This window comes from Hylobates moloch, unplaced genomic scaffold (assembly GCF_009828535.3).
Source record: "Hylobates moloch isolate HMO894 unplaced genomic scaffold, HMol_V3 SCAFFOLD_4, whole genome shotgun sequence".
NCBI lineage: Eukaryota > Metazoa > Chordata > Mammalia > Primates > Hylobatidae > Hylobates > Hylobates moloch.
The window spans coordinates 36,619,871-36,644,314 of NW_026652279.1; the positions used below are offsets into that span (position 1 = coordinate 36,619,871).

The following is a 24,444-nucleotide window of genomic DNA, read 5'->3' on the forward strand; positions in this document are numbered from 1 at the left end:
AGCCACCGCACCCGGCCTGAACATCATCTATTTTTGTTCTATGGGTACAATGGCTTACCTTCTCTCCCTGATAATATTATTGATCTTCCCCCTTTAAAATTTTTTTCTGAGGCTGGACATGGTGGCTCATACCTATAATCCCAGCACTTTGGGAGGTTGGGGCAGGAGGATCACCTGAGGCCAGGAGTTCAAGATCAGCCTGGGCAACATAATGAGACCCCATATCTACAGAAATTAAAAAGGAAATTAGCTGGGCATGGTGGCATATGCCTGTAGCCCCAGCTACTCCAGAGGCTGAGGTGGGGGGATCTCTTGAGCCCAGAAACTCGAAGTTACAATGAGCTATGATCACTCCACCACACTCCAGCCTGGGTGACAGAGCAAGACCCTGCTTCTAAAAATAAAAAAAAAAATAATTTAAAAAAGTTTTTATGTTCCTTTCACTGTTCCTGTTCTCTTTAATTCTTTTCTCTTTGGTTTGGGCTCTCTCTCTCTCTCTCTCTTTTTTTTTTTTTTTTAATCTTGGAGGCTTTTACTAAAATGTCCATTGATCTTTTGACTTCTTTTTGTACTTAAAAGTGAAGCACTGGCTGGGCACAGTGGCTCCCACCTGTAATCCAGCACTTTGGGAGGCTGAGACAGGAGGAATGCTTGAGCCCAGGAGTTCAAGACCAGCCTGGACATCATAGTAAGATCTGGCCACTACAAAAAATTAAAAAATTAGTGGGGTATAGTGGCACATGCCTGTAGTCTCAGCTACTTGGGAGGCTGAGCTGGGAAGATAGCTTGAGCCTGGGAAGTTGAAGCTGCAGTGAGTGGGGATCGCATCACTGCACTCCAGCCTAGGTAACATACTGAGACCCTGTGTCTACAAACATTTTTTTTTTTAATGAGCCAAGTGTGATGGCACATGCCTGTAGTTCCAGCTACTCAGAAGGCTGAGGTGGGAGGATTGCTTGAGCCTGGGAGGTTGAGGCTTCAATGAGCCATCATCACACCACTGTACTCCAGCCTTGGTGACAGGATGAGCCTCTGTCTCTTTTTTTTTTTTTTTTTTTTTTTAAGTGAAGTACTAAAAAACTGTTTAGAAGAGCTTTGTACCTTAGCAGGGCTTGTTAATTGGGGCACCTAACTGTAGAATAAGGAGGAGTGGGCTAGACTTTTTACTGGAGGACCTCCAAATGCGAATATCTAGAGGTTTTTCTTTTGGGCTCTTCAGCGTGTTCCTCTAAAGGAGAGTTCTTTAATCCCTTGCCCAAGGGACACACAGATAGGTACGGGCATTCTGGGCACAGGATGAGGTGAGTAAGTTGGAGAAGGGTCCCACTGTTTAGGGTATAGATGTTCATTTAATTCCCTGGCTTCAAGTTTCATTTCCCCACTCTTTGCTGTGCCTGTTGTGCCAAGTTTGGGCACTCTCTGGCTTGATTGTTTCAAAGGAAAGCCCCCTTGGGGAGGGAATTGGGCAACAGAAGGGTTGTTACTTGGCTTCATAGGCAGAGAAAAGGATCTTGGTGTACAACAAATATAGACCTCCCACCAGCCCCCTATACCTTACCACTGCATGGGATGTGGTGCTACCTGGTCCTGAACCTGGTCTGCCAGAATGAACTGGGCTGCTCCCTGCCAGCACCCTCTCTGGATGCCCTAGGGCTCACTCTCCTCTGCTGTGCTCAGTCTGTCACCACTGTCACCTTTCCATCTTCCAGGACTTGTTTTTATTTTTCCTTCTCATTCTCTTCGTGTTTGTGGGTTTATGTCTGTTTCATTCCTTTTCTGTCTTCTCATTGGGTTTTCAGGAGAGACGTGGACAGTCTGCAATGTTTAATCAAGGAAGTGGTCGCTGTCCAGTTGCCTAGTCTTAGAAATGTCATAGGTGTTGTTGACCATTCCCTGTCTCCCACTCCCTGCTGCCTTTACTTTGGTGCAGACCCTCACCATCTTGTACCTGGACTCTTGCTGAGTCTCCAAGACTCTCCCCCATCCCATTTCTCCTTCATGCTGCCCACTGAATGATCTTTCTAAAATAAAACTCTCATCATGTCTCTCTTACTTAAAAATGCTTGCTGGAATTTAACCCATTCCATGTGAAGTCCCAGATAGTGTGTGCGATGCAAGGTTCTTCACAATCCAGCCCTAACCTACCTTCCTGGCCACTCTTCTCATGACAACCCATGCACTGTACGTTCTACTTTCACCCAAACTGATGTCCTAAACACACCATGTCCTTTATTCCTTCCTGCCTTCATACACCCTGTTCTGCCTCCTCTGATTGCTTCACCTCCCCCTTCTCCATCTGGAAAACTCTGACATCATTTAAAATCCATCTGACTTTTAAGACCCACTTTCACCTCTTTTGGAGAAGGATTCTCTGATGTCTTTCACTGTGCAACCATAACATTTGATTCATATTAGTAATATAAACTATTATCTCATATTTATATCAGATCATATTTATATCACATTTGTTTACACATTTGTCTTTAGGTTATTTGTCTATCTTAAGGAAATAAATATTAATCTCATTTCTTTGCCACTAGATTGTCAGATTCCTTTGTTTGCAAACTATGTCTTTTCACCTCTGTACTCATCACAATATTCCCACACAGTACACATAATGTAGCAAACACTCAGTAAAGCCTACTTGAATTGATGAGCAATTGAGCAAATATTGGCTAAAACATTGAAGCATTGATCAAATAGAAAGAGTTAAACTATTATAGGAACCTAATCGTTGACAAACCAGATGCTATAAAATAATAATAATCAAATCACGATGGAATAAATATTCCTGAGAGCATGGATTTTAAAAATTAACTTGAGGCTGTATTTTATACCTTATATACACAAGAATTATTTATTTACAACAGCTGTGCAAGAGAGATATTTTTAACTATGTAGACATCATCAAAGACAAGGTATCTGATTAAATAGAAATAAAAAACATTTGCACAACACAGTGTCACAAAAGGAAACAATTATTCTGACAAACACAACTGATAAAAGCATACCTTCCAAAGCATATTATTTTTAAAAACAGGAAGGTCAAAATCCAGATTTTACTGAAAAGATGTCAGGTGAGATAAATACAAAGTTTTACATTTGAAAAATCAATGCCCACCCATTCGTGTCCATTCAACAAATGAATTCTTATTGTTAAGTATTATTAGTAGGTAAAAATAGCCAGCAATTACTGAGCACATCCTATGTGCCTTGCACTGAGATTAGCATTTAATATGAATGATTTCACTGAAGCCCGGATTCAGGCATTGTTCTGTCTTTCTACAGACGATAAAACTGAGGCTCAGAGAAGTTAAACACTTGCTCATGATAGGAGACAGTCAGAATTTGAATCCAGATCAGTCTGACTGTCAAACCTGTGCTCTTAACCACTACACAATGTGTATGCCACCACTTGCAATGAGTATTTGTTTTGAACTAGGCCATGATATTGATTAAATGAACACAAATTAAATCATCTTTAAGATATCATTAAGCTATGCATGGTGGCTCATGCCTGTAATCCCAGCACTTTGGGAAGCCAAGACGGGTGGATCACCTGAGGTCAGAAGTTCGAGACCAGCCTGACCAAAATGGAGAAACTCCATCTCTACTAAAAATACAAAAATTAGCCAGGCGTGGTGACACATGCCTGTAATCCCAACTACTCGGGAGGCTGAGGCAGGAGAATTGCTTGAACCTGGGAGGTGGAGGTTGCAGTGAGCTGAGATCGTGCCATTGCTCTCCAGCCTGGGCAATAAGAATAAGACTCCATTTTTAAAAAACAATAATAAATAAATAAATAAATATATATATATATGTATAATTGCATATCTATTAAGCTATAAAAATTTAAATAAAAATAGCAGATTTGTGATAATTAGGCGTATGTACACATTGCTAGAGGCAACATCAATTGATTCATTCCTTCTTTCCTGTTGATTAAAGTTTTTCATCAAATTTGAGAAGTTTTTGGCTAATATTTTTTCAAATATTTTTTCTGCCCTTTCTTTTTCTCCTGTCCCTGTGGGACTCCCATTACATATTTGTTGATATACTTGACATTTCCCATTAGGCCTCTGAGACTCTCTTTTTCTTCCACCTTTCCCCCTCTGTTCTTCTCTTTGGATCGTTTTTGTCTTGAAGTTCACTGATTCTTTCCTCTGTCATCTCAAATCTTCTGTTGATCCCATCTAGTACATTTTTTCATTTCTGTTACTATGCTTTTTAACTGTAGAGTTTTCATTTGGTTCTTTTTTATAGTTTATATTTCTCCCTCTCTCTCTCTCTCTTTTTTTTGAGACAGAGTTTCGCTCTTGTTGCCCAGGCTGGAGTGCAATGGTGCGATCTTGGCTCACTGCAACCTCCACCTCCTGGGTTCAGGCAATTCTCCTGCCTCAGCCCCCTAAGTAGCTGGGATTAAAAATGCCCACCACCATTCTCAGCTAATTTCTTATTTTTAGTAGAGATGGGGTTTCACCATGTTGGCCAGGGTGATCTCAAACTCCTGACCTCAGGGGATCTGCATGCCTCAGCCTCCCAAAGTGCTGGGATTACAGGCGTGAGCCACTGTACCTGGCCTACGGTTTCTATTTCTCTGTTGGTATTCTTTATTTTTAAAGTCATTGTCATCCTAATTTTTTTCTCATTAACATTATATTTTTCCTTAATTATTTAAAAATATTTTTAACAGCTGCTTTGAAGTTTGAAGTCTTTGTCTGCTAAATACAACATGTGAACCTACTCAGTTAGTTTCTTTTACTTGATGTTTTTCTTTCCTGAGTGTGGATCACAGTTTTCTGGGTTTTTTGTATGTCTTGTAATTTTTGGTTGAAAACTAGACAATTTAAATAATGTAGCAACTCTTTATTCTGATATCTATTTCTGAGTTTTTGGTTTTTTGTTTATTTTAGTAAAATTGCCTGGATTTCAACTGTGGCATCTGCCTCCCCTGTGGTGTATGGCTGCTGATATCATTAGTATCTTTTTATTCTTATTTTTATTTGTTTAGCCTTGCTTCCTAGGAGGTTGCCCCCTGTGTCTGCATAGCCCTTAAGGCTCTGCTGTCTGCCAGTGGATCTGTGTGTCACTTGGGAAGCACAGTCAAAGTCGGATCCAATTAGTTCCCCATTCTCCTCTGGGTTTTATGTTTTGCCAGGTTCTTTCAGGCCTCCCCAGGCATGGGCATAGTTTTCTAGTCATCCAGGGAAATGTGGGGAGGTTATCTAGTCTTTCAATGGTGCTTTCATTTCCAGGATCTCCCCATTAAATTTCTGCTGGTCTTCTGCTCACCCTAGCTGGGTCTGCACTTTCAGGCTAGCAAGGATTTTCCCCATTCATTTTTCTACTGTGCTCATCATATTTAGCCTATAAAGCCACAGCCTTTTGCCCTGGCTTCAAATCAACTTTGCCCCTCTGACAGCAAACTGCTGGTTTCTGATCAGCTTCATGCTTAATGGGAGCAGCTTAGGCAAGAAGCCTACAGGCTTTCGTGTTTCTTACCCTCAGCTTTAGAAATTTTTGAAAAATAAATACTTCTCATCTGGTAAATTTCTGGAGCTCTGAATTAACTGTTTTGGATTATTTTGTCTAGTTTTATACTTTTGTGTGTGTGTGCGTGTGTGAAGAAGATTCACTGACCTCTTCATACTGCCATGGCTAGAAGTCCCTCTGGTTCATTCTTTGTGGAGAATGATCTTTCAGGATGTAACAAGAAACACAAAACTGTTTAATTGCCCTGATTTAGTAAGTCTATTTGAGGGAACTGTTTATCAAGGAAACAGCCCCAAATCAGCCAAACAACAAACCAAAAAATGTGTACAAGATTGTCATAGCTGCATTGTTTGTGCTAATGACAAATTAGAAATAACTTAAGTGCTCAGCATTTGGAAAGTGGTTAAGCAAATTATAACATCAACATGATAAAATACCACATGGAATTTAAACATGATTCTGTGTGGACTATGGCAATATACATTATCAGTTTATACATGCTAATTAGAACTATGTGTTTACTTATTCTGATAAAGATATGAAGTGAATTTTCACAGAGTGTTTAAGATTTAAGTAATTTCTATAAAATTACTTAAATTTATTATTTAAAAATTAACGTAATTGGGGTTTCTTCCTTTATGCTTAAAGAGTTTATATCTGCTGTGAACATAGAACTTAGACATATCACTAGATTTTAAAAGTCAGTTTAATATTTTGCATTATATTTGTTATGTTTGACATTTTTAACATGCACGATGCATGCTTGTTTGTTTTATGAGTAGAGGCTTGATAAATAAATTTGCCTGCCTAGTTGTAACTTCCTATTTCTAGCATGAGAAGCTGTCCCCTGCCCCTCTGACAAGTTTGTACAACTTGCTTTTTCCAGCAAAATCTGAGACAAGAAAAAAAATTCCTTTAGTCACTTTGGAAGAGTTTTGAAACCCTAGCTATTCAGAATTACGAATAATTGTCTATTTTATAGTACCTATTCAAAGAGTCATTGAGCATCTTTGCATAAATTCTCCCTTACATTGCTGATATATAAAATAGCATTGTGGCTGCCTAGAGGACAAACCTTTCCTACTACTTCTGCCCAAGTTCGTCAGAACACACACACACACACACACACACACACACACACACACACACACAATTCCCTTTAGGTTCAGTAAAATTGAGGTTGTATAAGATCAAGTGTTGTAAAAGGGTGAGCTTTAATAGGTGACAGATCTCAGAGAGAGGCAAAAATATAAGTTCTTAACCAATAGTGTTTCTTCTTTTTTTTTTTGAGACGAAGTCTTGCTCTGTTGCCCAGGCTAGAGTACAGTGGTGTGATCTTGGCTCACTGTAACCTCAGCCTCCTGGGTTCAAGCAGTTCTCTTGCCTCAGCCTCCCAGGTAGATGGGATTACAGGCGTGTGCCACCATGCCCAGCTAATTTTTTGTATTTTTTTTAGTAGAGACAGAGTTTCACCATGTTGGCCAGGATGGTCTCGATCTCCTGACCTCGTGATGCGCCTGCCTCGGCCTCTCAAAGTGCTGGGATTACAGGTATGAGCCACTGTGCCCGGCCTAATGTTCCTTCTTAATAACCAAGAGGGCAACTGTATTTTACTAAGCCTATGTTTGCCATTAATTAAATTGTTAAAATTAAACAATTTTTAAAATAATTATGTTATGATTGCCATTAATTAAATTGTTAAAACTACACAATTTAACATGCTGAATAGACATAGAAGGCTTTTGCTGTTGTAGAGCTTACATTCTAGTAGGGGAAGACGTATGATAAATAAGCAAATACACACTGTGATGTCAATAAGTGATAAGTACAAAGCTAAACAAATAACCAATATAATTAAATTGTTAAAACTATACGATTTAATTAATGGCAATCATAACATAATATTTATTTTTTGAAAAGTAATAGAGCCATCCATTCAGATCAATCTTGCAGACTTTATTTTAATCCATAATTATTAAGGAGACTTTACTGAGCACTTCCTATACACAAACTTCTAAATGCCTAGAGTTGGCATTTAGAAAATAAAAGAGGGTCTTTATCCCTGAAGGTAGAGATGTATAAAAAGATAAGCATAATACTTGGAGGCACATGATGAATGCAAATAGATGTTGAGAGAATGAAGTCTTCTCAAGGTGTAGAATGATTTATTCATTCACCCACATGTGTGGATCACCTCGTACATTCCAGACACTGTCCTAAGTGCTGGGGGAACATGCTGAATAGACATAGAAGGTTTTTGCTGTTGTAGAGCTTACATTCTAGTAGGGGAAGACATACGATAAACAAGCAAATACCACACTGTGATGTCAATAAGTGATAAGTATAATGAATAATAATAAAGTGGAGTAATGGGATAAAGAGAGACCAGGGTGGGGAGGAAGATGCACTGTTTCAGATAGGTTTATTAGAAAAGATCTCACTGGGAAGATGATATTTTAATGGAGAACTGAATTGCATGAAGCAGTGAGCCATGCAGAGAGGTAGAAGAAGAGTTCCAGGTAGAGGACCTGGCATGTAAAAAGGTCCAGGTGGGAACTGGACTGGCAACTCATCAAGAATGGCAGAGGCCCAGTAGTGACTGGAGAGCAGTGAGCCAGGGAAGAGAGATGAGAGGGGTCCAGTGAGGAAAGTGGGGGGCAGTGCTGTATAGGGCCATGTGGGCCATTGTGAGTGTGATGAAAGGCTCTGAAAGTTCTAGCTACAGCTACAATGTGACCAGAGTCAGGCTTTAAGAAGATCACTGGCTTTTAGAGGTAAGAGAGAGAGCCAAGGCCAATTTGGAGGTATATAAATTAGGGTAGGCTAAACAGATAACCAAAAAATGTTATTTACTTGCTTTACAGTGGAAGAAGGGTGTTCCAACTCTGTGGGAGCCCCTCTTCCATGCATCCACTCAGGGATCCAGGCTCCTGCCATTTGTATGACTTCACTATGCCCTCGGACCTAGTCATGTGCAGAGTCAAGACTGAGTTACCACATTCAGATTTCAGGCAGAGGAAGGGGAAAGTGCACAGAGAAGAGGCACACATTCTCTTAAAGACCTTGGGCCAGAAGTGGCACTCACTGCTTCTGTTCACATTCTGTTGCTGAGAACTTAGTCACATGGTTATACCTAACAGTGAGAAATCCTGGGGACTGTACTCTAGCTGTGGTCTGTACCACAGGAGCCCGCTGCAGTAAATGGATGAAAGATGAAAGTGGGTTGGACTAGGATGGGAACAATGGAGGCAGTGAGGAGTCATTGTATTCAGAATATATTTTGATAGTAGAATCAACAATGTTTACAGATGGAATAAGTATAGGTGTGAGAGAAAAAAGGCAGTCAGGATGAATCTTACATGTTTGTGTTAAATGGTGGTGTTATTTATTCAAATGAAGATTTGAGGTGAATAGATTTCTGTGTTAGTCATGTGAAGTTTAAGGTGCTTATTAGCCAACTAATGGGTGATACTGAGAAGACAATGAGCTATTCAAAACTTAAGTTCAAGGGAGAGGTCAAGGATGATGTAAACTTGGAGTCATCAGTGTATCAGTAGCATTTAAAGCCATGAGACTAGAATAAATCTCTTAGGAGTGGGTATACATGGCAAAAAGGAGTGCTGAAGACTGAATATTGGAATACTCCAATATTTTCAGGCTGGAAGGAGGAGGCAAGCCAGCAAAGAAGACTGAGAGAGTGGGCAGTGACAGAAAAATCAAGAGAGTGAGGCATCTTAGAGGAGAAATTGTTTCAAGAAGGAGAAAGTGATCACATGTATCAGATGCTGCCTGAAAGATCAAATGGGATGAGGACTAGGAGTTGACCACAGAATTTGAAAAGATTCAAATCATTGGCAACTTTGGCAAGAGTAGTTTTAGTGGAAAAGTGGATACTATCATAAGAGTGGGTTGGGGAAATAATGGGATACAGAGACTGCATAGGCAATTCTTTTGAGGAGGTTTGCTACAAGGGAGACACAGAAATAGGGCAATAACTAGGGGTGACCTGTAGACATTTGTTTAGGTGGGAGAGATGACAGTATATTTGTATTTGATGGGAATGATTCATTTTAGGGGACAGAAAAATTGATTATGTGAGAACAAAGTCCTTGAACAGGCCAAAAGGGATGGGATCCTTGCACAAGTGGAGGGATGGGCCTTAGTTAGGATCAGAGACTGTTCATCCACCGTGAAAGGAAGGAAGGCAGAATAGAGGGTATAGATGCAAGTGAATTGGCTGATTGGGTGATGAGAGAACATAAAAAGTTCTCTTTGGAGAGGAGAGCTTGTAAATTTGTTCTATCAGAGAGTAGGAGGATGAGTTGCCTAGGTATGAGGCTGCTGAGTAATGCTGAAGCATGGGAGCAGATGTGGTAGGTAAGAGGTTAGGGAAAGCGGGAGGTAGGTGATGGAAATCAAAAACATACTAAGGCAAATTATCTAAAGGTCCCTCTGTAGACTATGAATGGTTGGAATGAGGAACAGCAGAGCAAATGAGCTTAACATTGTTTTTAAAGGCGGTTATGGGCTGAGAGTAGATTGCTTAAAGTCGTGATTTAGGAAATGTAAGGTTACTGGTAATGACACACTGCAAGTGCAGCTAAGAGAGTTGATGGTTGGGATGAGTGAAAGAAAAGATTATTAGTAAGAGGATTTCAAGGAATCGTGAAAGAAGGGCTTTGGATGAGTTGTTTTTGTAGAAGTCACCAAGGATGACAATGGATGCTGATAGAGAAAAAGATGGTGAGCCAGGGGCTGAAATATTTAACAAGCAAGAGAAGAATGACAAGTTGGTAAAAGACTGTAATGATAAAGGGTAGGGTGTGAAATAGTCTGATGGCAAGTGCTTCAAAGGGGCTAGGTCATAAAGCAACAGTGATCAGAGAGGATGGGAGACTTGGACTAGGAATACTTAGTGAGTTCTGCTACATGCCAAGCCCTAGGCTCAAGATGGATGTGGACTCTGCCCCCATGAAGCATATAATCCAGTGGGCATAGAAACATGTAAATAAGTATACAACTACAAATGATGATAAGTGCTGTGGAGGAAATGGGTCATAAGGAAATATTAATGGTATGAGGGAACATATTTAGATTTTCCTGTGGAGGCTGATTTCCCTGAGGAAGTGATAACTGAGCTGAGACCTGAGGGACACATAGGAGTTAGATAAGCAGAGGGCTAGGGGATCCATGAGACGTGGATCCCAGATAGATTCCAGGAATCAACACGTCAGGAGTGGTTGAGGTGGGGAAGAACACTGGTATATGAGACAGGATGTGGACCGTAGTGAAGAAGGAAGGGCTGGGCAGAGGAGATGGCACAGTCAAGACAGTTTGGCTGAAGCAGAAATTTGATATTGGAGAACAGAGAAGGGCTACGTAGGGAGCTTTCTACTATATTTCCTGAGCAACAAACTATGAAGGTTGAGAACACCTGAAGTTTTAGTGTTGAAATGAAGTATAAACATACAGCGAAGTTAATCCAACATATCATTTGTTTGAAACATTATTGTGGTGTTCATGGTGATTAGACCATATTGTTAAACAATCTAGATGCATTTTCATAGTTAAATTGAGCATTTCTGCAGAAATAGAAAGTCAAATACCTCGTGTTTTCACTTATAAGTGGGAGCTAAATAATGTGTACACATTACACAGATTGTGGAGTAATAGACATTGGAGACTTGGAAAGGTAGGAAGGTGGTATTGAGAGGTGAGAAATTGCCTAATGGCTACAGTGTACACTGTTTGGGTGAGGCTTACACTAAAAGCCCAAACTTCACTACTCTGACATTAAAAAATTATTATTATTTTTAAATTGAGCGCTTCTGGAACCAGCTGTAAACTGAGAATGCAGAGCTGAATAGAACATGACATAGCTCTGAGAAGCCCTGTTGTGCCTGAAAGGATGAGGCAGGACCATGCATTTGTTTATTGCTGGGCCCCTTTCCCCTCAGCCATTTCAATTGCCAGAGGAAGGAATCAGAGGAGCTGTTCTGCCTCCATCTTTCTCCTTCATCAGTTTCTGGTTGATACCTGAGACAGGTCTAACATGAGCTAACTTTCAGAGTCAGAAGGTAGCAAAGACCATCTCTCATTAGACAAAAGCCAACCTGCCCCAGCAGTCCCAGTGGTCACACCTGGGAGCCAAGAATACCAGATGTCTAGTTCTCCCACTCTAACCTCTTACATCTGAAAAAGAGGGGAAAGCTGAGTTTCCAATTCCCCCAGATGACATATCTGGACAGATGTGCCTTGGGCATCAGAGGACCTTCCTCTCCACTCTCTCTCTCTTCCCTTTCTTTCTCAGATCCTTGGCTGGTGGGAGGCCATAAACACTTCTTTCTGCCTTCTCCAAGAGCAAGCCCTGGGAGATGTCTTTTAGGCTAAGTTACAAAATTGGGGAAGAGGAGCTCATAGGTATTTTCTCCTAAAAAACAGTAGAGAGTTGATAGCAATTTGGCAGCCAAATCTTTGGCTATTTTTTAGATTTCTTCCTGAAGTCCAGGCTCCAAGAACAAGATGTCTGGAGAAGATCAACTTCTTTCTATACCCACATGTGCAACCCCTGGGTCTCCCTGTTGGGGGTGAGTAACTTCATCTTGATCTCAGTTGTTCTTGGGACAGAGTTCAGATGGACACATGTGTGATCTTGGGCTGAGGGGGAGGAAAGATGGAGGGCCTACTTAGAAGCAATGTGATTTGCCTGTTTTATTAGAATTTAGATGAGACTACATATAGCAAGATTACATTTAACGAACCGCTTATTTTAATCAATAATTTCCTTTTTAAATAATTGTCTATGATAACTTCTGGGTTACCAAATTTTAAGGTACACCAAGTTATCATACTTTCATCCTAATTTGTTTCTTATAGGGAAGGATGGGACAAGGAGATAAGATAGAATATCTAGTTGAAAGTTTTAATTAAAGAGTTATTTTCAGAGGGTATCTGCCCAAATATCTGCTTAAGTGAGGTTTTTTGAATTATTCATAAACTTCAATTCAGACTTTTTCAGTGATCGGAAGTTGATGAGAGGGAATGTTGTTGCTGAAGACATTAGCCTTGTGGCTTGCTTACCATGTAGAAAGCCATTAGGTGATTTGCTCTTCCTACTCTGTTTTCACAGGCTGTTGGGTCCCTTCTCATCATGTTTGTGATACAGTGGGTGTATACCCTGGTTAACATGGGTGTTGCTGCCATCGTGTATTTCTACATCGGCCGGGCCAGTCCAGGGCTTCGCCTTGGTAAGCAGCAGAGCCATTTTGCCACTGGTTCCCTCATTCTCTTTACCATTCATTGGAAAAAAAAAAGGTTTTGAATTATCAATTGAATGCCAACACTGATTCAGATGTGAATCCCATTTTCAAATAATTTATAGTCTCAGAGGGGAACTGTGACAAGCATGTGAATGATTACCAATAAAAATAATAACTTAGTGTGAGGTTTATAAGATATGTAGAAGCAAAATGGATAACAATAGTCCAACAGCTAGGAGTGAAAAGAACGTATACTGTTGTAAGTTTCTTATAGTTTGTTAAATACTATAACATCACTTGATGATAGATGGTGGTAAGTTTAAAATGCATACTATAAACCCTAAAGCAACGTAAGATAACACAACAGTTATAGTTAAGCCAATAAAGGAGATAAAAAGTACTCAATCAAAATAAGTCAGAAAAAGATAATAAAGGACAAATGAGACAAACAAAAAACAAATAACAAGATGGTTTATGTATATGTAATCCCAGCCATATCAATAATCACACTAGATATTGGTGGTCTAAACACCCTAATTGAATGCCAAAGATTGTCAGATTGAATGAAAAAGCATGACCCAACTATATGCTGCCTACAAGAATCCTCCTTTAAATGTAAAGACACAAACATGTTAAAAGGATGGAAAAAGATACATCAGGCTAACACTAATGAAAAACAAAGCCAGGGTAGCTATATTAACATTAGGCAAAGTAGAGTTTTGAGAAAAGAATATTACAGGGATAAAGAGGGTCATTTCATAAAGCTGAAGGGAAAAACACATCAGGAAGACATAACAAACCTTAACGTTTATGCACTGAAAAACACAGCTTTGAAATACACAAACCAAAACCTGATAGAACTACAAGAAGAAATAGAAAAGTTCACAACCGTAGTCAGAGATTTCAATACCTCTTTCCCAATAATTGATAAAAAAGTATACAATCAGTAAGCCTATAGAAGACTTGAATAACACTATCAACAAACCTGGCCTAATTAACAGTTAGAGAACATTCTAACCCAAAACAGCAGAATATATGTTCTTTTCAATTATACATGAAACATTTACCAGGAGAGACTATATTCTAGTACATAAAAAATATTTCAATAAATTTAAAAGTATTCAAGTCAATTCAGGAACAGAGTATGCTCTTTGACCGGAGGGGTGAGTAATTAGAAATAAATAACAGAAAAATATCAGAAAATCCTTGAATAAGCCAGGCACAGTTGGCACACACTTGTTGTCTCAGCTACTTTGGAGGCTAAGGCAGAAGAATTGCTTGAGGCCAGGAGTTTGAGGCTAGCCTGGGCAAAATAACAAGACTCTTGTCTCCTAAATAAAAGAATTAAAAAAAGGAAAGAAAATCCCCAAATATTTAGAAACTAAAGAATATTACATACCCCTAATTAAAATACAGAAAATAAATAATCCATTATTCAAAGAGGAAAGCAGAGTGAAATTACAAAGTATTTTGAACTGAATAAAAGTGAAAATGGAACAGCAAAATTGTGGGATGTAGCTAAGGGAAATTTATAGCATCAAATGCTTACATTAGAAAAGAAGAACATGTGCAAATCAATGATCCCAACATCCAACCTAAGAAACTAGAAAAAGAAGGGCAAATTAAACCAAAGTAAGAAGAAAAAAGGAAATAATAAGTCAGAATAGATCAGAGTAGAAATTAATAAAATGTAAAACAGAAAAAAATAGAGAATGCAAATGAAGCAAAAAACTGATTATGTGAGAAGATCAGTAAAATTGATAAACCTCTAGCCAGACTGATCAGAATAAAAGAAGAAGCACAAATTACTGATACCACGAATGAGTGAGATGACATCATTAGAAATCCTATAGATATTAAAAGTGAAATAAAGGAATAATATAAACAACTTTCTCTTGATAAATTGACAACTTAGATGAATTGGACAAATTCCTTGAAAGATACAAACTATCAAAGTTCACTCAAGAAGAAATAGATATGGGGCTATTCAGGTAATCTATTAAAGACATTAAACTGGTCATTAAAAACCTTACCAGAGAGAAAAGCCTCTGCCTATGCTTTACTAATAAATTCAACCAAACCTTTAAGGAAGAAAAAATACTAATTCTATACAACCTCTTTGGAAAACTATAGACTAACATATCTCATGAATATAGATGCAAAAATTCTTAACAAAATTTTAACAAATTGAATGCAATAATATGTAAAAAGAATAACACACCATGATCAAGTGGGTTTATTCCAGGAATGCAAGGTTCATTTAGCATTTGAAGTTTATCAATGTAATTCACCATATTTACAGATGAGAAAAGGAAACTACAAAGCATTTCTGAAAAAAAATCAAAGAGTAAATTAAAGAAATAAATGAAGAGATATACTACGTTCATGAATTGGAAGACTTAATATTCTTAAAATTTTAATTATCCCTCAATTTGTATATAGATTTAACATAATCCCAGTCAAAAATCTCAGCTGCCTTTTTATAGAAATTGTCAATCAGATTCTAAAATATTTATATGGAAATGCAAAGGACCTAACAGCCCAATCAATTTTGTAAAAGAAGAATAAGGTTGTAAGACTTGCACTTTCTGATTTCAAGACTGATTTTAAAGCTAAAGTCATCAAGACAGTGTAATGTGGAAGAGCTAGACAAGTGAATCAATGGACAGAGTAGAGGATTCAGGAACTGACCCACACATATATGGTCAACTGATTTTTGAAAAAGATTCAGAGGTAATTCAGTGGGAGGAAAGAACAGTCTTTCAACAAATGGCACTGAAACAACTAGACAGCCATATGCAGAAAGTAGACTTCCATCTATATATCATACCATGTAAAAACATAACTCAAAATGGATATTAGAACTAAATGTGAAACCTAAACCTATAAAATTTCTAGAAGGAAATGTAAGAGAAAAACCTATGCAACTGTGAGTTAGCAAAGATTTCTTAAATACAACAAAAGCATGAAAACATTTATAAATTGGACTTTATAAAAATTAAGGACTTCTGACCTTCAAAAAATACTTTTAAGGCTGGGTTTAATTTATAGTGACAGCCGATCAGTGGATACTTTTGAATGGGAGTGGAGTAAGGATACATGGGAGAGAGATCTTATGAAGTGGCTTGAGGAAACTTTTGGAGGTGCTAGACACATTCATTATCTTGCTTGTGTGATGGTTTCACAGTGTACACATGGTTGGATGTGTGTATATATGTATACACATAAACACACACAGACCAAATTGTATACTTTAAATATGGCACTCCTTGATTTAATGATGGGATTATGTCCTGATAAACCAATCGTAAAGAATAATTGTAAGTCATGGACTGTCTTTACATGCAGTTTGTTCTGCAGATGTACCCAGGATTTGTTTTAGTCAGGTGTGGTAAAACACACAGACCTGGAAATGACTGTCATGAAGGAGGAAGATCGTTAGAAACAGGAAGCTTGGCATGCCATGCAGGGCCACGTGGGGATGGACCAGGGTTAGTCATGGGGCAGAAGAGGAAGAGGGGAGATCATGGCCTAGAGCCTTTTTTGGGTTTTTGTGGAAAGGGATGAGCAAGGCAGGGTAGGTAAACTGCGTAAGGCTAGGATTGAATAATTCCAGTAATTTTAGCAGACTCTGGGCTACAGGGATGAACTATAGTTGTCTCGTCCTGGTGTGATTTAGGGCGGGGTAATACTGGCTTGGTGTGGGAGAGTTAGATAAAGAACTACATTAAGGGGAGGGCCCTGGATTGGTTGGTTTTATATCAAAAGCCCACCCACTGGAGAATTGTTTGCTATTCAGTATCTAGGAATTAGCTAGACTCTCCAAGATCAAGATCCAAAATGCCAGGGCATCCAGAATATAGAAAACAAGAAAATATAGCCAATAAACAGTTTATTGCATATCAATTATCCCTTAATAATAAAGCTGTTTAAAAATACATTAGAGAGCCCTTTTCAGCAAAATCCTATGATGCTCCAAGTTAAAATAAAGCAACTTGTTACAACTACTAACTAAATCAAATAGCCCATAACTATTTAGGCAAACTAAAAAAAAAAAAAAAAAAAAAAGGTTTGCCAGGCGAGGTGGCTCACGCCTGTAATCCCAGCACTTTGGGAGGCTGAGGCAGGCAGATCACGAGGTCAGGAGTTCAAGACCAGCCTGGCCAATATGGTGAAACCCCATCTCTACTAAAAATACAAAAATTAGCCGGGCATGCTGGCAGGTGCCTGTAATCCCAGCTACTCAGGAGGCTGAGGCAGGAGAATTGCTTGAACCCAGTAGGCAGAGGTTGCAGTGAGCTAAGATCAAGCCATTGCACTCCAGCCTGGGCAACAGAGTGAGACTCCGACTCAAAAGGTTCTTCAAAATTAGAATAGTCTGATGCACTTCAAACACTTTGAAAGAAATGCACTTCAAACATTTTAAGTCGTGTGTATTAAAAATAATGATTTAGAAAAACAGTAATGTTAAGAAGAGGTCCTTATGTTAGCTGACTTCATGGATAGAATATATTTTAATTAACAATGATTACTTCAGTGATTGCTTCTTTATTTCTTAAAAAGTAGTTTGATCTTAAGAAATTTCAATTATTTCCTAGAAATCTATTCATAGGAAAACATGAAATCAAATTTCAGGCCAATGTCCATCTAAAATTAAAATAATTTAGAATCTAAATTATCACACTTAAGTAGGGTGAGTTAATAAAATGTTTATTTTCTTCCTTCTGACAATCTCAAAATGTATTAGAAATCTTCTCTTTGCAATTGCAAATGCAGATCTAAGATTTGTCTTCCCTTTAGCCATAAGGGCCTAAATGAATTGAGGAAACACGTTATCAGCTGCATACTGTTGATATTTGTGGAGATTCTTACATAAGCCTCTTAAAATAATGCTATTTTCCTGATCATATATTGAACATTATCTAATCAATCAATTTTCAATTATATGCATGTATAATTTAGAAAAGCATTTTCTAAAATCACGTTTGATTTGTTTCTCTAAAGTTATATATAATTTACTATGTGAATTTTTTTAAACCTACACCAAAGGAGGAATGGATTTTTTTCAATTGATAAACCCTATTCAAATCAGTGTGTTTGATGTCAGGATTATTTGGCTAGAATCAACAACAACGTCACTTCAAACTTCAGCTCTAACATTTCTACATGTGGAACTATTTGATTCACTTAACACCTGTTAAAAAATTCTTAAGTGCCAGATCCTGTGAGGTACTGTGATGATTATAAGGATGAAAAAGACATGTTCCCTATTCTCAGTATATGGTCTAGTAGAAAATTTTACAGCGTGTATTCAACACTTCTCAGTATGAATCTTAAAAAATTTATCAAAGTTTTTTAATTCTTAAGACTAAAGTTAGCAAGTCTTCTGCATTTGTCTTTGTAGCACTTTATCCAGTTTTTTGGGAGTGATTTTGGAGTTTGGAAATAAATTTTTGAAAGATTCACATGAGTAAAAGTCCTTAGTAGGCTGCTGTCATGGAGGATTACAATGACTATTATTTGGTTAGACTGAAAAAAGGAAAACATTTGTGTTAATTCTGTGCGTGTGTGTGTACTGGGGTATGCATTCACCCTATTAAAACTGAGCTTCTAGATGCATATGTAGAACCTTCAAAAATGGTTATGTATATGTCTTCCCTGCAGGATCAGCCTCCAACTTCAGCTTTTTCCGGTGGATGAGGTCTCTCTTGCTCCCCTCCTGCAGGTCTGTGCCAACTTGGAGCCAGTATCAGAATGGATGAGTGTCCAGAGTCCTGGGAGGTGCCAAGGGTGTCCCATTCCTGGCTGGGCTGGGCTTGGGCCTGGATTGTGGCATGAGAACCTAACAACTGGGCACCTCTGGGAGACTCAGATGTTGCTCCTGTCTGCACTCCACCACACTCAGCCCCCAGATTCGGCTCATCAGAAGCTTCCTCTAGGCTCATGTCCTCTTCCCTTCTTATCCTCAGCCATCAAGAACAGAGGCTTTATTTAGAATCTGGTTGCTGGAGTGATAAGTCACTACTCTCAATGAGTTTACAGTCTAAGACACATTAACATCAATGCATAATCACACACAAGATTAAAGCCTAAGGGAAATGTAATGCCAGGACGCATATTCTTCCATCTGAGTCAGACGTAGTTGACATGACTAGGTTGGGGACAGTGCAGAGGCCAAGTATAGAAATAAAGTGGAGATCCTGGAGGATTTCCCTGGGACCTCCATGGTCAGATATACAGGAAAGGGGAAAAAAACTTTCCTGAGAAATAGAAGCCTCATAGAGAAGGTATATTTCACATGTGCCCTAATCTCACTCCTCTTCCACTCTTGCAGTACCACTGCTTCTTACCTTTTAAGGCCCTGGGATTCTGGGGAATTACACCCACCCTTCCGTCCCCTTTCAATATTAGTGAGGAGCTAGAGCTGCAGGCTAGGAAATTCCAGGCAGAACCCAACCAAGTGTTCATTTGGTTGTATTTTGTTGGTTTGTTTTTGAGACTCTAGATGTCTGGGTTGTACTTGCTAATATTTCCACCCTCCATGTCCAGACATTGCTAGTGGATCATGGGATCCTTTCCCATTGATCCCAGATGTAACTTCATAATCCTTTTTTCCCCTCATTTTAAAAATTATGGTAAAATAGGGAGGGGCGTGGTGGCTCACACCTGTAATCTCAGCACTTTGGGAGGCCGAGGTGGGCAGATCACCTGAGGTCGGCAGTTCAAGACCAGCCTCGCTAACACAGTGAAACCCCATCTCTACTAAAAATACAAAAATTAGCTGGGCATGGTGGCGTGCCTGTAATCTCAATTTCTAGGGAGGCTGAGGCAGGAGAATCGCTTGAACCCGAGAGGCAGAGGTTGCAGTGAGCCGAGATCGTGCCACTGAACTTCAGCCTAGTCAACAAAGTAAGACTCCATCTCAAAAAAAAAAAAAAAAGTGAAATACATGTAACATGATATGTACCATCTTAGCCATGTTTACGTGCAGTGTGCAGTTCAGTGGCATTAAGGACATTCACATTGCTGTGCTATCATCACCATGCCCATTAAACACTCTCCATTCCCAAGAATCCTTTTTAAGACAACTCTTCTCAAACAATTGCCGATCTATTCAAGAAGGCACAAGAAATAAAGCCTTCGTGCTGGAGCTTGGGATGACAAGAAGCAGTAGCAAGGGCTATAGAAACCAGCAGGGAGAGGGCCCAGGGATGGAGGCTGGGGTGCATGGGGAGCACTCTGTCATCTGCTTACTTGGGCCAGCTGGGCTCAATGTCTCGTGGAACTGCAGAGAGGGTGAGTGATCTTTCTGCCTCTTGTCCTGTCTGATGCACAAGGTTGGGTGAGCCAGGTCACAACACTTCTTCACTGATCTCTTCTCCCCTACAACCCAGTCCTGAGAAAGAGTAGAGTTTAAATGGAAATAGATTCTGTGTAAAACTGCCTACAGATTCTGGAGCTGCAAGTGGTGTGTGGGTGGGACTATTTTTTTGCCTTGCCTGATTTACAGGAATATTTTTAGTCATTTCTGGTTTTAAAGCCTAAAAATGCTACGGGAGGTCACCAGTCCTTATGTTGTACTCTGAATTCCTAGGATTTCACCTTGGAGGTCACAGCAGTGCTATGTAGAAAGAAGAATGTACTAGGGGGAGATTATTCTTAGAAAAGGACAGTACTTTGGTTGGAGTAGAATCAGTCCACACCATTCATAACACAAACACCAGGCTCTCTGGGCTGTGAGGTGGGCGGCAGAGGCCTCAGCTAAGTCAACATCAAACTTATTGGCCTCACCATGGCTGCTGGGCGATATATTGGGATGGTTATTCGGGAGGTTGAAAGAACCAAGAAAGGCTGGGCACAGTGGCTCACACATGTAACCCCAGGATTTTGAGAGGCTGAGGCAGGTAGATCACCTGAGGTCAGGAGTTCAAGACCAGCCTGGCCAACATGGCAAAACCCTGTCACCAGGCATGTGGCAGGTGCCTATAGTCCCAGGTACTGAGGAGGCTGAGGCAGGAGAATCACTTGAACCTGGGAGGCGGAGGTTTCAGTAAGCTGAGATCGCACCATTGCACTCCAGTCTGAGCAATAGAGTGAGACCATGTCTCAAAAAAAAAAGAACCAAAAAATGGTGATTTATTTTAAAATAGAGATTAGCCAGATGCACTGGCTCATACCTGTAATCTCAGCACTTTGGGAGGCTGAGGCAGGCGGATCACTTAGGCCAGGAGTTCGAGACCAGCCTCGGCAACATGGCAAAACACCATCTCCACTAAAAATACAAAAGTTAGCTGGGTGTGGTGGTGCACACCTGTAATCCCAGCTACTTGGGAGGCTGAGGCATGAGAATTGCTTGAACCTGAGAGGCAGAGGTTGCAGTAAGCTGAGATCAACCACTGCACTCCAGCCTGGGTGATAGAACGAGACTCTGTCTCAAATAATTAAAATAAAAAATAAAAATAGAGATTGGTTGCTGTGTTTCTGCTTTGTAGTTTTGAGTTCCCCTCCCAGTCCCCAACTATAACCCCCAAAATGCTCTTCAAAACCAAAGAAGAAGAAGAATGTAGGATGTGTTTTGGCAGAAGAATTTGGCTAGGTTACTTCCTCTGTTATGCCTACAATTCCCACGAACTATGTGAAGTTGAGCCTGTCGTTGAGAAGTCTTTGTTTCTTGAAGCACTAGCAACTGTCCAAATGAGGATTCGAGAGTCATTCTAGACTAGAGAGTGAAGTATTTTACTTCTCCAGACTCAGAAGAATGTAATGGTTTCACCTAAAAAATCAAAACAAAAGCATTAGCAAAAACACTTACATATTGACTGGTATGACATTTTTGTCACCTCCTAACCTTTTTGGAGATTCAGCCTTTATAGAAGTTAGTTCAATTCTCAAGAACCCTCAGAGACCTATATAATTTATACATGTTCTCAACAACTGGCTGTAATGCCATAGTCATGTGATCTGAACTTCTATAGCAGGACATTTGGCCAGAGTCTGTTGAAACTTTCTGTTTAAGTTCCACAGATCTATAACATTAGATTTCTACCTTTTCGCAACTCTCAAATATATTCCATATTCAAACAATTGAACCTTACTACTCATAAAGTAGATGATTCTTTTAGAGTAAAAATTTTAAGAGGAAATCCGTGTCTAAGGTATGACTTAAGGACCTAACACAGACTATAGGAACTGGAAGAGACCTGGGAAGATGAGAAAATAGAGACGAAAGAAGGTAAAGAGGCTTCTGGAGGCCACCTAGCTGATTAGGGACAGAGCTGTGACTGGGTCTGCCTTCTGTAGCAGCTGCCCGGGCAGCCAGCCTGAGCTTTCCTCACTCCTTTCTTCCTCTTAGCACTTTCCCTATGCATCCCTAACATTTTTCTTTCCCAGTTTATCCCAACCGCAACTGTATGCAGAGACTCCAGTGACAGTGGAATCCATATGGGACTTGCTCTTCACTTGAGGCCACCTTGGTGTCAAAAGCCTTTGCAGTCCCTCTTAGCTGCTTGCTGTGTGAGCCTTAGCTCTTGAAATCACTCCTTATTCAACTTTCTTTTCAATACATCTACGAGAATTTTCTCTTTCCACTCTTGTCAATTTTCCAGCCTCTCCATTCCATTATTTTTGACAAAAAAAGCAAAGAAAAGCTACAGAGCCCCAACATGATACCACTTGGAAGGCAAAACCTCTCTTTGTTGGTTATTTCCTATCAGGTAGGTACAGCTTTATACTTTTCTACTTAGGGAGGGTAAATATCACTCTCTCTCTCTCTTTTTATTTTATTTGATACTTTGTATTTCTCATGCTTTGAGTTCATATATATTTGTACATATACCTTTCAACAATTATGTTTTAGACATTTAAATACATGTGTGTTTACAAATAATTTCTTTATGCCCAGTAGACTCACCTCTGTCTCTGTTCAGTCTCTGTTCTGACCTTCTCACCATCCTCTGTGTCTCTCTCACTGCAGGAGCTTGCGGTCCCCTCAGGAGCAGATCATCTTGGCGCCGTCCCTGGCTAAGGTTGACATGGAGATGACTCAGCTCACCCAGGAGAATGCAGACTTCGCCACTCGGGATCGCTACCACCACTCCTCCCTCATGAGCCGGGAGCAGCTGATGCCTCACTATTAGATGCAGCTCTGGGACCTTCCTCTTTTGGAGCTGTCCCATGCACAGTGGACCCAAGCCCAGAACCTTCGTGGGGCTGCTTCTCCAACCTGAGAAACTCAAGGCCCATCCTCCCGCTGTCACTTTGGACAATGGAAATCTACATTTTCTTTTAGTTTTTTTTTTTGAGCAGAGTCTCGCCCTGTCACCCAGGCTGGAGTCCAGTGGCACAATCTTGGCTCACTGCAACCTCTGCCTCCCGAGTTCAAGCAATTCTCCTGCCTTGGCCTCCTGAGTAGCTGGGATTACAGGCATGCACCACCACACCCAGCTATTTTTTGTATTTTTGCTGGAGACAGGGTTTCACCATGTTGGCCAGGCTGGTCTCGAACACCTGACCTTGTGATCCACCCGTCTCAGCCCCCCAAAGTGCTGGTATTACAGGCGTGAGCCACCATGCCTGGCCAGAAATCGACGTTTTCTTAGAACATGTGGAAGAAGGAAAAAGACAAAAAAGGAAATCTGGATTCTGAGGACCACGTCTCACCCAGGGTGACATAAGGAATGGTGCCAGCCTCTGCAACACAACACCCAGTCTGAAGAGCTCTACACAGGTACTAAGACTAGCAGGGGACACCAAGACTCCCAGGTGTGGAGAACTAGAACTGATCCACAACCAGATTGCTTGTGCAGAGGGCCACAATAAGTGTATGTTTTATATTTTATTGTATTATTTATTTTTGAATAAATAATACACTCACGCAGTTCCACACCCAAAAGATATATAGAGTGAAAAGTCTCCCTCCAATCCTTATTCTCCACCTGCTCAGTTCCTGTGTACCCTGGCCTAGAGGTAACCACTGTTCTCATCCATACATCCAGCATTTCTTTATGGATATACAAGCAAATGGGAATGTAGAGTCTCACATTCTCTCTTTATACACAAAAGTTAGCATGTTATACACATGTTCTGCACCTCGCTTTTTTCCCTTAACAATCTATCTTGGAGACATTTCATATCAATTCATATGCCATTTCTTCATTTTTTTCATTGTATAAATATGTTATAATTTATTTCACCAGTTCCACAATGATGAACATTTGGATTCTTTCCAATCTTTTGCAATGACAATCAGCTCTGCAGTGAATAATCTTGTACAAATGTGCAAGCATAAAGTGTATCTCTAGGATAAATTCCCAAAAGTGGAATTGCAGGATCAAAAGGTACACGCATTTGTAAACTATTATTGTTTAGTGGGGGTCTTTTTAATTAAAGAATTAACATGAATTGCCTAATGGTGACTCATATTCTCAAAAGAATTTGTGGTCCTCAACTCCTGGAATGCCTTTGCAGCTGTTTTGCAGCATGAAGGGCATGAGGGGACAGGACTCTTTTGGTTTCCTTATGAGCTCTGCCTGACATTCATCACAAGCACCCAGTACCAGGGGCAATGGCAGTAGCTTTCCCCAGAAAAGTTTAGCACTTGGCCCAGGGTCAGAGGCTTCGCCATCGAGCCACGGAGGAAAGTATTGTTAGATCACTTCTGGCTCCTTCTATAGTGGAGGTTCTCATGAGTCAG

At 39.9% G+C, this 24,444-nt stretch overlaps 1 protein-coding gene across 1 annotated transcript in view; it reads left to right on the plus strand.

The window, feature by feature from the left end:
- SLC12A8 (solute carrier family 12 member 8) overlaps nt 1-24,152 on the plus strand; it is a 147,322-nt gene extending 123,170 nt beyond the window's left edge. Inside the window, exons 15-18 of the mRNA XM_032149947.2 lie at nt 11,983-12,080; nt 12,623-12,740; nt 18,417-18,477; nt 22,726-24,152. Coding sequence (XP_032005838.2) covers nt 11,983-12,080; nt 12,623-12,740; nt 18,417-18,477; nt 22,726-22,888 — 440 coding nt within the window. The 3' untranslated portion in view covers nt 22,889-24,152. The remainder of the gene's footprint in view (nt 1-11,982; nt 12,081-12,622; nt 12,741-18,416; nt 18,478-22,725) is intronic.
- The last annotated feature ends 292 nt before the right edge of the window (nt 24,153-24,444 follow it).